The following is a 12,823-nucleotide window of genomic DNA, read 5'->3' as shown; positions in this document are numbered from 1 at the left end:
AAAGAGGAAAAATATAATTTGTATGTTGCTGATAACATTTGCTATACATATGTTTTCATTGGCACAGACTATATTGATATCTTTCTAATTATTGTATGGGTCAGAGTATATAAATATATATGTACAGTTTAAAGAGCAATAATAATAAAAATAATTTCCTGTCACCCAACTTAGGAAAACCAATTACTATACCTTATAGAAGACTCCCACGTGCCTCTTCCAATTTGCAGCCTACCAATTCCACCTAAGAGGCCTTTCCTAACCATTTTAATAACTCATTCTGTTTTCTTAGTAGTTTTAATAGCTGTTATTCATTCCTAAACAATGTAAGAAGTTGGAAAAGCAATTTAAAAGCATAAATCTAGCTGGGTAAGGAAAGCCCACCCAGTATCCACACTGTTATATGAAGATTCAGGCTGGGTGTTGTGGCTCATGCATGTAATCCTAGCACTCTGGGAGGCCAAGGCAGGCGGATAGTTTGAGCTTAGGAGTTCAAGACCAGCCTGAGCAAGAACGAGACCCCATCTCTACTAAAAAAATAAAAAGAAATTAGCTGGATAAACTAAAAGCATATATATAAAAAAAACTAGCCAGGCATGGTGGTCCATGCCTATAGTCCCAGCCACTAGGGAGGCTGAGACAATAGGATTGCTTCAGCCCAGGAGTTTGAGGTTGCTGCGAACTAGGCTGATACCACGGCACTCTAGCCGGGGCAACAGAGTAAGACTCTGTCTCAAAAAAAAAAAGATTCAGTAGAACAGTGTGTGGATCATAATCTGGCTTTGTTTTCACTGATATTTTCAAATAGCTATTGTGCAAGGTCATTGGGAAAGGTCATGAATGTGTCCTGGGAGGATGAAATGCACCATTTTTGGGACATCAGGCAGGGTATCCTATAAGCTCCATACTGCATATACTAGCTGGAATATGGTCAGCAAGTTTTCTTTTTCTGTACTCACTGTTATAGTTTGCAGGAGTAGGTCGAAAGAAAACACATCTGTGGAGTGAAATAAATGGTGTTAGTGGCTTCAGGCCACAGCTTGTGGAGGGGTTACAGGAACTTAATCAGCACATTGTCATGAGCCAAATACAAAAGAGATCTGAGCCAAGTCCAGCTGGCCTTCTTTCCTCAGGTGAAAATGAATGTTTTAATGCATTTTCAAGATAATGGCAGAAAGAATAGTGATGATAGTACTCAACATGTCAGTCTCTCTGGTTCTCTGGTTCTCTGGCTGCAGTCTGGCTCCATCTTAAAATTAATTGATTTTTTAATTGACATTTAAAAATTATACACATTTATGGAGTACATAGTGATGTTTCAATATTTATCATATAGTAATCAGATCAAGGTAATTAGCATATCCATCATCTCAAACATTTATCATTTCTTTGTGTTGGGAACACTCAATATCCTCCTTTCAGCTATTTGAAACTATTTAGTATATTTTTGTTAACTATAGTCATCCTACAGCAGTGTAGAAATCTAGAACGTATTCCTCCTGTCTAGCTATAATTTTGTACTGGATCTCTTATAATATGGTGAATAGCTGTCACCCTGGGATATCTCTTCTCCATCCTCCCCACTTTTGTCTTCTTCATTTTGGGTGTATTGTCCTATTTTGGTCATGCCCATACTTGAGCAAGGTAAAATAGGAGTAAATATTTGAAACCTTGTTTATCCGTGAATGTCTTTTCTGCTCTCTTAAATGGAAATTTAATAGTTTGAATAGTGTTATAGTATTTTAGGCTACAAGTTAGTTATTTTTCTTCAGAATTTTGAAGGCTTTTTTTTTTCCTTTGAAGTCTGAAATCCTTCTCATTTCATTTCTGACTCTGTGTATGTTGCCTATTTTATCTCACTAAAAACTGGTAGAATCTTCTTTTTTCCCCCAATTATCCTGAAATTTAATGATGATATGCCTTGATATGGGTGTATTTTTATCCACTATTCTGGGCACCCCATGAACTCTGTCAATCTTGTTAGTCCTTTAGTTCTTGGAACTTTTCTTTATTCTGTTGCTTATTTCCTCTCCTCTACTTCTCTCTACTTTCTATCTGGAATTCTTATTTAGACACTTGACAACCTGTACTGGTTCTCTAGTTCCCTTACCTTTCCACTGTTATTTCTTTTGTTTTTGTTTTCTTTCAACACTTACTGAGAGATTTCCTCAGCTTTATTTTTCTCCCCTGCCATGAACTATTTCTTTACTGATATTATGTTTTCATTTCCAAGATTTCTGGTTTTTTGTTCTTTTTTATAACTTTCTTTTTTAATGAATGCAGTATCTTATATACCTGGGGATATTCAGGGTTTTTTTTTCAAAGAGTTATTTTCTCTGCATATCCTCTAGCCCTGTCCAATAGAAATATAATGTGAGCCACATGTATAATACTAATTTCTCCAATAGTTACATAAAAATAAAGTTAATTTTAATATTTTAAAATGATATTTTTGGAACTATCATTTGAACATTTAATCAGTATTTTTAATTTTTGATGAAATATTCCCCCTACTTTTTTTTTGGTACTGAGTCTTTAAAATCTGGTGTGTATCATTCATTTAGAGCTGCAGTCCCTAACCTCTGGGCTGCAGACTGGTACCAGTCCATGGCTTATTAGGAACCAGGCCGCATAGCAGCAGGTGAGCGGCAGGCCAGCAAGCCAAGCTTCACCTGTATTTACAGCCACTCCCCATTGCTCGTATCACCACATAAGCTCAATCTCCTGTCAGATCAGCAGCAGCATTAGATTCTCGTAGGAGTGCGAACCCTAGTGTAAACTGCACATGTGAGGAATCTAGGTTGTGCGCTCCTTATGAGATCTAATGCCTGATGATCTGAGGCAGAGCTGAGGCAGTGATGCTTAGGGCTGCAAGTACAGATTATCATTAGCAGAGAGATTTTACTGCACAATAAATGTAATGTGCTTGAATCATCTCGAAAACATCCCCCATCTTCCTGCTTTCCTCTTCCCACCACCCCCGTTCATGGAAAAATTATCTTCTATGAAACCAGTCCCTGGTGCCAAAAAGGTTGAGGATTACTGATATGAGCACATCTCAACTTGGACCGGTCTCATTTCCAGTGCTTATTAGCTATATGTGTCTCGTGGCCACCATATTGATAGCATAGTTCTAGACCTTTAAGTTGTTTTGATGTTTTTTTCCCCTACCCATTTTGGTTTCTGTCTTCCCTGGTTGTCTGCTTATAATGAAAGATTTGGGAATTGAAATCTCTTTGGAAGCTCTTGAACAAATGAAGGCTTTGAAGACATTGAGCTTTATTCTAGGATGATCTAGGTGGGCTGTTTGGGAAACACCTGGTGTCTGAATCTCTAGGTCCCTACTCTTGGGCTGGTCTGATACTCCTTGCCTAGAGTGTGGTGCCAGTCCTTTGGGAGACCCATAGCATATGAAGGCTACAGAATCTCTGCATTCAGTGTGTGTAGAGTTGCTACATCTCTATTTTCAGGTAGTTCCCCATCTGTCCCTTATGTTTGACGTTGCCCATCCAGAGACCCTGTTTTATACTGAGCAGAGAAAAAAATCTCAGGATTTCTGGGGAAGAGATTGCTTAGGAGGTTGGAGTAGAGACAAGAATCTATATATCTAAGCCTTCTCAAGTAGCTTAGATCTCACCCTCCCACAAGATCACAGAGGATCTAGTGCTGACAGTCCATGAGTCTCCTTGGCATTCTGTAAATCATGTTGGTTTGTAGTTTGGGGTTGTAGCTTTCTCAGAACTGCTACGTCAGCATTTGTTCATCTGTTCTTCAGCTTGTGAAAAGTTGCTTTTGTCTCTTCTCCTATACTCCCAGTCCTTGTGGGCATTTTAGTAGGGTTGCAGGGAGGAAAGAAATTAGGTATAATTGTTGGAGATCTGCCATGGTAGCCCAGGAAACTATTCAACTCTTCAATTGCATTTTACAGGACACTCAACTAAAAAATGGAGGCTGAGTACCTTTGAATGACTATAAATCTCATAATGAATCATCATTTATTTTTTCTGGTCAGTCAGAGGAAATGAATGGGGTCCAATACTGTTAGATCTCATTCTGTCTCAGGAATATTATGTGAGCAAGATTTTCATGTGGGAAACCATGCTCAAGGTTTACAACAGTAGTAGAGAGTAGCTTTCATTTTACTAATTTACTATGTGAGAAGCCTGAAGCTCCAAGAGGTTAAGTGACTTCCTTCAGATCCCAGAGTGCTGGAGGTAGAAATTGATCTGAAGGCTGCCTCTCTCTAGAACCAGCAGGGGAAACCAGAGAGAGGGGACCTACCTCACCACAGATAATATAGGACATCACATAGCCAGAGCTACACCTTATTTTCCATTGCAGAGCCAGTAGAAACGTTGAAATTCATTATGGCAGTGGGCAGATAAAAATGGCATACCGTTTGTTAGTTCAAGAGAGAAGCAACTTCTTTTGACCTTCTTATGGCAATTGAAATTATATTTAAAAATTAGATAAATAAAATGTTGACGGTGTTTTTCTTATAGTTCATATTGTCTGATTAAGGTAATCTTCAGTGTTGTCCAAGTAAAACAGAAGGGTTTATTGGTATGGGGGAGACAGAAAGAACAAAATGATTTTGTTCTTTCTGTCTCCCCCATACCAATAAAATTCAGTTTATTAGCTTTTTCTAATACATTTGACTTTGTTCATTATCCTGGGCTTGTTTCAGTAAAATAGTTGAAGATCTTACTAACTTTGGGTCAGTCATGAATGTAATTGGTAGGAGAGATATATATCAGTTTTAAAATTCCACATGCAGGTTTAAGTTTAGGTTAGAATTTTACTGATTATCAGTTACCTCATTTTTAATATAGATAACATTTATGGTGATGATTTAAGGCTCACATTATAGGTCATATCTGTAGCAAACATACATACATTTCAAAATGTGCATTAACTTTAAATCTTATTAATCTGAAGAGATGTAGAAAATCTTTCAATGACTATCAGTAATAGTTGACTATTAACAGAAAAAATAGAATGATATTCCTAATGTAATTTTACTTTTTTAGCTCCCAGAGCCATTTATTTTATTTCGATTGTACAAGGAATTTATAGACCTTGCAAAAGAGATCCAGCATGTAAATGAAGAACAAGAGACAAAAAGGGATAGTCCTGAGGACAAAAAGTGGCCAAATATGTGTATAGAAATGAAACGAATTCTTCTAAAAAGCAAGGACCTTCTAAGACAATTGCCAGCATCAAATTTGAACAGTCTTCATTACCTCATAGTACATCTTAAGCGGTAAGAATTTTATATAAATAGAACATCTATTAATATGTAGATAATTGATTAGTTTTTTGTTTTTATTTTTAATTGTGGCAAAGTACATATAAAATTTACCATCTTATTATTTTTGAGTGTACAGTTGAGTATTGTTAATACATTTACATTGTTTTTTTTTTTAATGAACATTTCATTTCTAATGTATAAGAAAAGGGAGACATTGAATATATATGTTCATGCAGCCAGTGTCATGCCCTCAGATGCGTCCTGTATGCCAGGCTCTAGCTGGGGAAACAAGGATGAAAACAGGGTTTCTGCCATCTGTTGGGCTTATCAGATTGGAGGACAGACCTGCAGACCAGTGGAGAACAGCATCATTCTTATTCTAACAGGGCTATGCACAGCATGCCAAGGAAGATGGGGGTAAAGGGGCTAAAACAGAGGAGGTATCCTGTGAGTCAGACATAAAGAACTTAGTAGTAGTTTGATGAACAAAGAATGTGTGCAGGAACAGCATTCCAGACACAGGATTAACAGACACAGACAGGAGACCATTTGTGAAGTATAAGTAAATTGGTAAGCCTACAACATAGCAAGTAGTAGCAGGAACTAAGCTAGGTACAGGCCTGATAAAGAAAGTCTGCATACCTGGCAGATGAGCTGACCATCTGCTCATACTGTTCCCATAGTAAACTACCATGAAGGAAGCCCAATAGGCAATCTCATACAGCTTTATGTGTTCTACTTTGCAGGGTAGTAGATCATGCAGAAGAAAACAAGATGAACTCCAAAAATTTGGGGGTGATATTTGGACCAAGTCTCATTAGGCCAAGGCCCACAACTGCTCCTGTCACCATCTCCTCCCTTGCTGAATATTCAAATCAAGCGCGGTTGGTAGAGTTTCTCATTACTTACTCACAGAAGATCTTCGATGGGTCCCTACAGCCACAAGATGTTGTGTGTAGTACGGGTGGTATTGATCAAGGCTGTCTTCTGAAGTCTCCATTATCACCAGAAGAAAAAGACCCAGAACATTCCATGAAATCATTATTTTTTTCTTCAAAGGAAGTGAGTTTTTACCTTTATGGAATTATATTAGAAGTTTGTGATATTTGTATTAGTAAATTAAAAATCTTTGAACTGTTTAAGGTGTGTTTTGCTTCTTCAAGTTTAAAAATTCTCCTCCATCAACAGGATATCCATACTGCAAGTAGTGAAAGCAAAATTTTTGAACCAGCTACATCATTTGAGGAATCAGAACGCAAGCAAAATGCATTCGAAAAATGTAATGCATGTCTCAGTGGTGAGTGGCCATATAAAAAAATGTTTGTTGACTTAAAATTTTGCCAATAAAGCATAATTAAAAACCAAGGTAAGTGGAGGTGAAGGAAGTTAGAGAACAAAACTTTATTGGTTAATATATCTTGGCTAGCCATTGAGAAAGTTGCCTGTTACTATAACTTGCATTTCTCACCCCACCCCTCAGAGAGGGTCTTGCTCTTTTGCCCAGGTTAGGGTGTAGTGGCACAATCATAGCTCAGTGCAGCCTCAACCTCCTGGGCTTCAAGTGGTCCACCTGCCTCAGCCTCCTGAGTAGCTAGGACTAAAGGGACACACCACCATGCCTGGCTAATTTTTTAAAGTTTTCTTGTAGAGATGTGGTCTCACTATGTTGCTTGGGCTGGTCTCGAATTCTTGGCCTCAAGCAATCCTCCTGCCTAGACCTCCCAAAGTGCTGGGATTACAGGCATGAGCACCTGTCTACCTTGTATTTAAATGAATGTCATTCCTCATAATAGTCTTCCTTATAAAAGGACTTCTTGTAGTTCATAAATGTTTTTTGTGTTCCTTCTGAAAATGTTCTATTTTATTTTATTTTAATTTTTTGAGACATAGTCTCACTCTGTCACCCAAGCTAGAGTGCAGTAGTATCATCGTTGCTCACTGTAACCTCAACTCCTGGGCTCAAGCTATTATCCTGCCTCAAACTCCCAAGTAGCTGGGACTAGAGGCATGCACCACCACACCTGGCTCATTTTTCTATTTTTTATAGAGACAGGGTCTCACTCTTGTTCAGTCTGGTCTCAAACTCCTGACCCCAAGTAATCCTCCCATCTCGGCCTCCCAGAGTGCTAGGATTACAGGCGAGAGCCACCGAACCCAGCTCACTATCATCTTCTCTTACTATAGTTTAGGGTATTGATGTAACTGCTCATAAAGAATCAAACTAGACTTCTGAAATTCAGAAAATTTAGACTCCTAAATTTTTTTCACATGGTTTTTCCATGTGGCCCTCCTTTAATACATTAAGCACATATATGTATATGTCTTTTTAAAATTTCTTTGATGGCAATCATTCACTGCTTTTCTCTATGTGATAATTTTAGTTGCAATGATTAGTAGCTGTCAAGCTAGTGGAAAACCTTTCATTTGGTATTGTAATTCCACATTGTTACAACTAAATTCCAATTTTTCACTATATAGTGATACATTTTTAACTTGCTGTGTAATCAAATATTAATAAGCATAGCGTAATAGGGTCTAAAAAGAAAGGGAAGTATCATTCATAAAGTACCTGCCTATTTCTTGCAAAGCACTGTGCTTACTGCTTAATTCGATTTATCTGATTGGATCTTTGTAACTGTTCTCTGCTTTAAAGTATATATTGGCATGAGCCTCATTCAACCCATAGCTAACAATCAGAGAGGGATTAAGTAATGCCAAAAGTGATACCCTCAATAAATTGTTCAGTCAGGATTTGAATCCAGTCAGAGTCCTATCTCTGTGCTTATTTCACTAACCCATAAGCTGGGGCTCCCAATTAGGGATAGTAATACAAATAAACGGCATTTTCCAGTGCTTATCGTATACAAGGTAATTCTACACACATTTCCAATTGGATCATTTAGACCACACAACAACACAGACACCCCTATGAGTCCTTTCTGACAGAGGAAGACACGTAGGGCAGTGGGGTCGCCCTGCCCAGTGCAGAAGTGGTGGGTAGAGCTGAGCGAGGAGGGCCCAGGCAGCTGGGCTTCAGAGTCTGCACTCTTCTCCTCTGGGCTATAAAGTTTCCCCTCACAACTTTAAGAATATACTTATAGTCCAACTGCAAAGAGTCAGCTCCCTGAGAATGGTCTATAAATGTAGGGAAGGACGAGGGAAAGCAGATCAAGAGGGTGTTTCCTTGGAGCCCAGGAAAGCGCAGTCCCAGGTGAGGAGGGAGGTCAGAGGAGAGGACCACTGAAAAGTGATTCTGACGGGCACCTGTCTGCAGAACACTGCCCCAGAGATGTGGGAGAGGGGCCAGGTGGCCGGGAGAGGATTGCGTGCTGTGCTAGGGGCCAGCTGCGGCTGGGAGTCGGGATGTTGTCAGGACACACAGTTGATGTTTTTTCTCAGTGAAGAGGAAGGAGGGTGAGCAGAGGGCTGGAACTAGCCAGGAAGTGGAGTTTTTGGGATGGGTGCAGCAACCAGGGACAGGGTTTGAGGAGATGAGGGTTCTAGGTGAGAAAACATGGAGCACGGTCCAGACTAGAGAAGAAAGTAAATCTGGGAGCAAATGAGGAGCAGGGTGTCCTTTTTACTTAACATAAAACTATTCAACCTTAATTTGACAGGGTGGATGTTGTACTTCATTAGTTGATCAGCTGTGGAGAGCACCTAAGGCATCTGATCTGCTGATAGGTTGTCAGTGTGGGCGAGTGTAGCGGAAAAGCAGATTGAGTTGGCAAAACCCTTGGGCTGCAGGGCAGGCTTGCATGTGGTTGGTGTGTAAATTGGTGTAACTTTTCTGAAGTTAATTTACTAATGTCTGCCTGTTGAAATTGTGACAGTCTTTTGACCTAGAAAGTACTTGTTCATGTACAGCACAGAGAAAAAAGTTACTTCAGCAAATATTTGTTTTGTTTTGTTTTTACTAACCTGTGGTATATTTTTTAGCTGTTCATTATATTTATTTAAATAAATCTTTCTCTTTCAGACACCAAACTGTATTTGCTTCTAGACCAAGAGCTTGAATCAGCATCCCAAAAGATAGAAGATGTTTGTAAAACCCCTAAGCCATTTACTTTGAAATCTGACAGGGCAACAAACATGGTGGAGAGGCATACTCCAAGGACTAAGATTAGACCTGTAAGTTTGCCTGTAGACAGACTACTTCTTGCAAGCCCTCCTTATGAGAGAAATGGCAGAAATATGGGAAATGTGAATTTAGACAAGTTTTGCAAGAATCCTTCCTTTGAAGGAGTTAATAGAAAAGACACTCCTACCACTGTTTGTTCCAAATTTAATGGCTTTGAACAGCAGATTCTACAAAACTCTCAGGACAAACAGCATGAACAAAGTAACATAACTGCCAAGGCTACAGTGATTGTACCCAGTGCACTGCAAGAAAAAGGAGTGGTGACAAGCATCAGAATCAGTGGGGACCATTCCAGTAGTGCCTGCCAGCCCAGTAAGCCATCCATAGAGCTGGGCAGGTCAGCAGGAGAGGCATCTGAGAGACGGTCCTCCGACTCCTACCCTCTCGCTCCCCTCAGAGCACCGAGAACACTGCAGCCCCAACACTGGACAACATTTTATAAACCACATACTCCTCCTGCCAGCAGTGTTAGGGGTAATGAAGAGAAACCAGCTTCACCCTTGGCAGCAGTGCCACCTGGCACAGCTCACGATCCCCAGGGTCATGTGGTGAAATCAGTGCCAGACCAGGACAAAGCACCAGCTTGTCCTGGTCAGCTGATCAGTCAGCCTAAAGAGAACTCTGAGGAGCATGGCTTGCCTGACGTGAATCCAGCGTGTCAGAGACCAAGGCTAAAACGAATGCAACAGTTTGAAGACCTTGAAGATGAAATCCCACAATTTGTGTAGGGTTGTCAAAATTCAGGCTTTCTTTTTTTGTTGGTGTTTGTTTTTTTGTTTTGTGTGTGTGTGTGGCATTGTTTGTTTTGTGAAAGAATGTTTTGATGGGGCCCCTTTTGTATAAGATTGCCAAATTGTGGATTTTACTTTTTGTCACATTGAATTATTCTCTGTTGGTCATACTGAAAGGTAGAATGTTGATAGGGCCACATTTGTGCCTCACTAGAATTTTTTTTTTTTTTTTTTTTTTGAGACAGAGTCTCACTCTGTCGCCCTGGGTAGAGTGCATTGGCATCAGCCTAGCACTACAACCTCAAACTCCTGGGTTCAAGCAATCTTCCTGCCTCAGCCTCCTGAGTAGCTGGGACTACAGGCACTCGCCACTGAACCCAGCTAATTTTTCTATTCTTAATAGAGACAGGGTCTCACTCCTGCTTAAGCTGGAGGAATTATCTTTAAATTCTGTATTTTTGAAATTGTGAATAAAATAGGTGGATTCATATTTTTTAAAATTCAGTTGACTTTCTCTGTAAAATGGTCCATTTAAATGCATCCCTAATATATAATATAGTTCTCAACTAATAGGTGCAGTTGGGGAAAATCAGCTTTATTTTTTGGAGTGAAACTCAGTGCTTATTTATAAAAGGAATGTTTCTGAATGCCGGTGCCTGAAAGATTTTTGTTTGGTATGAATATGTTTTTTTCACATGCTTTTATAGTGCATCTTTGATCATTTGTGCTTTTATAGTATGTATGTGAGTTTTCATTTTTCAGTTGGTAATTCACTTAACTTTTAAAGATTTACAGAATGACCAGAAAGCTTGCGAATCTGTATTTAATTGCATTTTAATTCATTGTCAGTTTTTACATGTGATAGTCAGTTAATTATACAAAGAAAATGCACTTAAACCTGTTTCTAAATTATATAGATCAGTTACATCTTGTTTGGTGTTAGATGGTTTTAATACATCTAAGTAGTTTTTCACCCCTTGGCTTTATTCTACATAAACTTTTTCAGCAGTTCTGAACTTTTTGGTATTTTATAAATGGTCCCCAAAAATGCCTGTTTCAGAAGTTTTTAAATTCATTGCATTTCCTCTTGATATGATATGTTAAAAATCATTCCTTTTGTATGAAATGTTTTGTCTTATGGATCATTTTATGTACTTATTCTGCCTGGACTGTCAACCATTGAAAATGTATATTCCATCCAAATCAAGCAAAGATTTATTTAAGTTGATTCTGAGAGTACAGGTCAGTAAGCCTCATTGTTTGGAATTTGAGAGAAGGTATAGATGATTGGATCTGTTTCATTTATAAAATTCCCAGTTTTTAGAACTAGTACATTTCTGTTATTTTCTGGGTTTCATTATTTTTTCTAAAATAGGATATAAAAGGGACAAAAAATAGCCTCTTTTTGTATGTGTGAATTATATTTCTACTAAATTTTTTTGTATGACCATGTTATACTTGATAAAATATATATATATTAACTTGTTAAATTATTTCAAGTTCTTGTGCCTTCTCTGAAATTGTTGCCTCTTAAGGTATAAGACTTTAAGGTTATAACCACTGGCTTAGTGGCCACTCATACATGCCTTGACTACAAGATGGAATGCATTTTATGGGAAGTGGTTCTATAGTTCTATGTGATAATCAGCACTTTTGTGCTGAAGCCTTGTTTTTAACACTTTGCCACACTAGGAAAAAAAACTTTTTTTCCTTGAAGTCGTGGTGTTTTATTACAAGAACAGAACAAAAACTTTGAAAACAAAATGATCCTTTCTAATTTAATGAAAAAATTGTTATTTTTTGTTTTCTGTGTGTGAGTTATATGCAACTTGAAAAATAGTTCACACAGCTCCCAAAGTAGAGATGTGTGAGTTACATATGCTTCATGAGGACCTAGTCTCAAAAATAGCTTGAATTAAATACAGTTCCCATGGCAGTTAATATGTTAATCCCCATTGTACAAAATCTAAAAGAATCATATTGCTATGAAAACCTAAAAAAGAAATTAGAGCCAACATTTATTGAGTCTTCACTGTGTGCCAGGAACTTTGTTAAGCTCCTATATACATTTTTCAAGTTCACAGCAACCTATAATGGGTAGGTGAGCATTTTATTATTTCTGTGTTACAGATAAGGAAACTAAAGCTTAGTTAAATGATGTGCTTCTAAATTCTATACGTGCAACAGCTGGAGTCAAACCTCAAACACAGAGCTGTCAAATTTTGATGTTTAGTACTTTTAATGACTATGTGATTACTAAATAATATCAAGTATTTTTAGCAATAGAAAATGTCCCTTTAAAATTTTTATTTAAAATTTTATACATAAAATGTACCATTTCAACCATTTTTAAGTATGTAGTTCAGTGGCATTAATTATATTCACATTGTTTGCAACCATGATCAACTATCCATCTCCAGAACTTTTTCATCATCCCATACTAAAACTCAGAAAATGTGATTTTAAACTTCTTCCTTTTTCTTTTAATATGTGGAGACAACCTAGTCAAAGAATATATCATGTAATAAACTGGCTTCTCTGTTTCCCCTCACTTAAATCTCGCAAGTGAGAGTAAGGCTTTTGAGTCCTTTCTGCTTTTAGGGCTCCCTGGCATTTCGTCCAGCTTAGAGCCAGCAGCCTAGAGATGCTTTCTATTTCCTGGGCCCATTCGGCAAGTATCTCCTAAGAAGAGGTTGCTGT

At 38.2% G+C, this 12,823-nt stretch overlaps 1 protein-coding gene across 5 annotated transcripts in view; it reads left to right on the top strand.

Annotated features, from left to right (window-relative positions):
* The window catches only part of ARHGAP29 (Rho GTPase activating protein 29), a 79,835-nt gene extending 67,359 nt beyond the window's left edge, over positions 1-12,476 (top strand). For all 5 annotated transcript variants that reach the window (XM_075999868.1, XM_012790972.3, XM_012790967.3 and 2 more), the window contains 4 exons: positions 5,031-5,263; positions 5,998-6,313; positions 6,440-6,548; positions 9,231-12,476. In XM_075999868.1, the coding sequence (XP_075855983.1) occupies positions 5,031-5,263; positions 5,998-6,313; positions 6,440-6,548; positions 9,231-10,120 (1,548 nt within the window). In that variant the 3' untranslated portion in view covers positions 10,121-12,476. The remainder of the gene's footprint in view (positions 1-5,030; positions 5,264-5,997; positions 6,314-6,439; positions 6,549-9,230) is intronic.
* The last annotated feature ends 347 nt before the right edge of the window (positions 12,477-12,823 follow it).

Source organism: Microcebus murinus, chromosome 2, assembly GCF_040939455.1.
Source record: "Microcebus murinus isolate Inina chromosome 2, M.murinus_Inina_mat1.0, whole genome shotgun sequence".
NCBI lineage: Eukaryota > Metazoa > Chordata > Mammalia > Primates > Cheirogaleidae > Microcebus > Microcebus murinus.
This window is presented reverse-complemented; position numbering and strand designations above follow the sequence as displayed.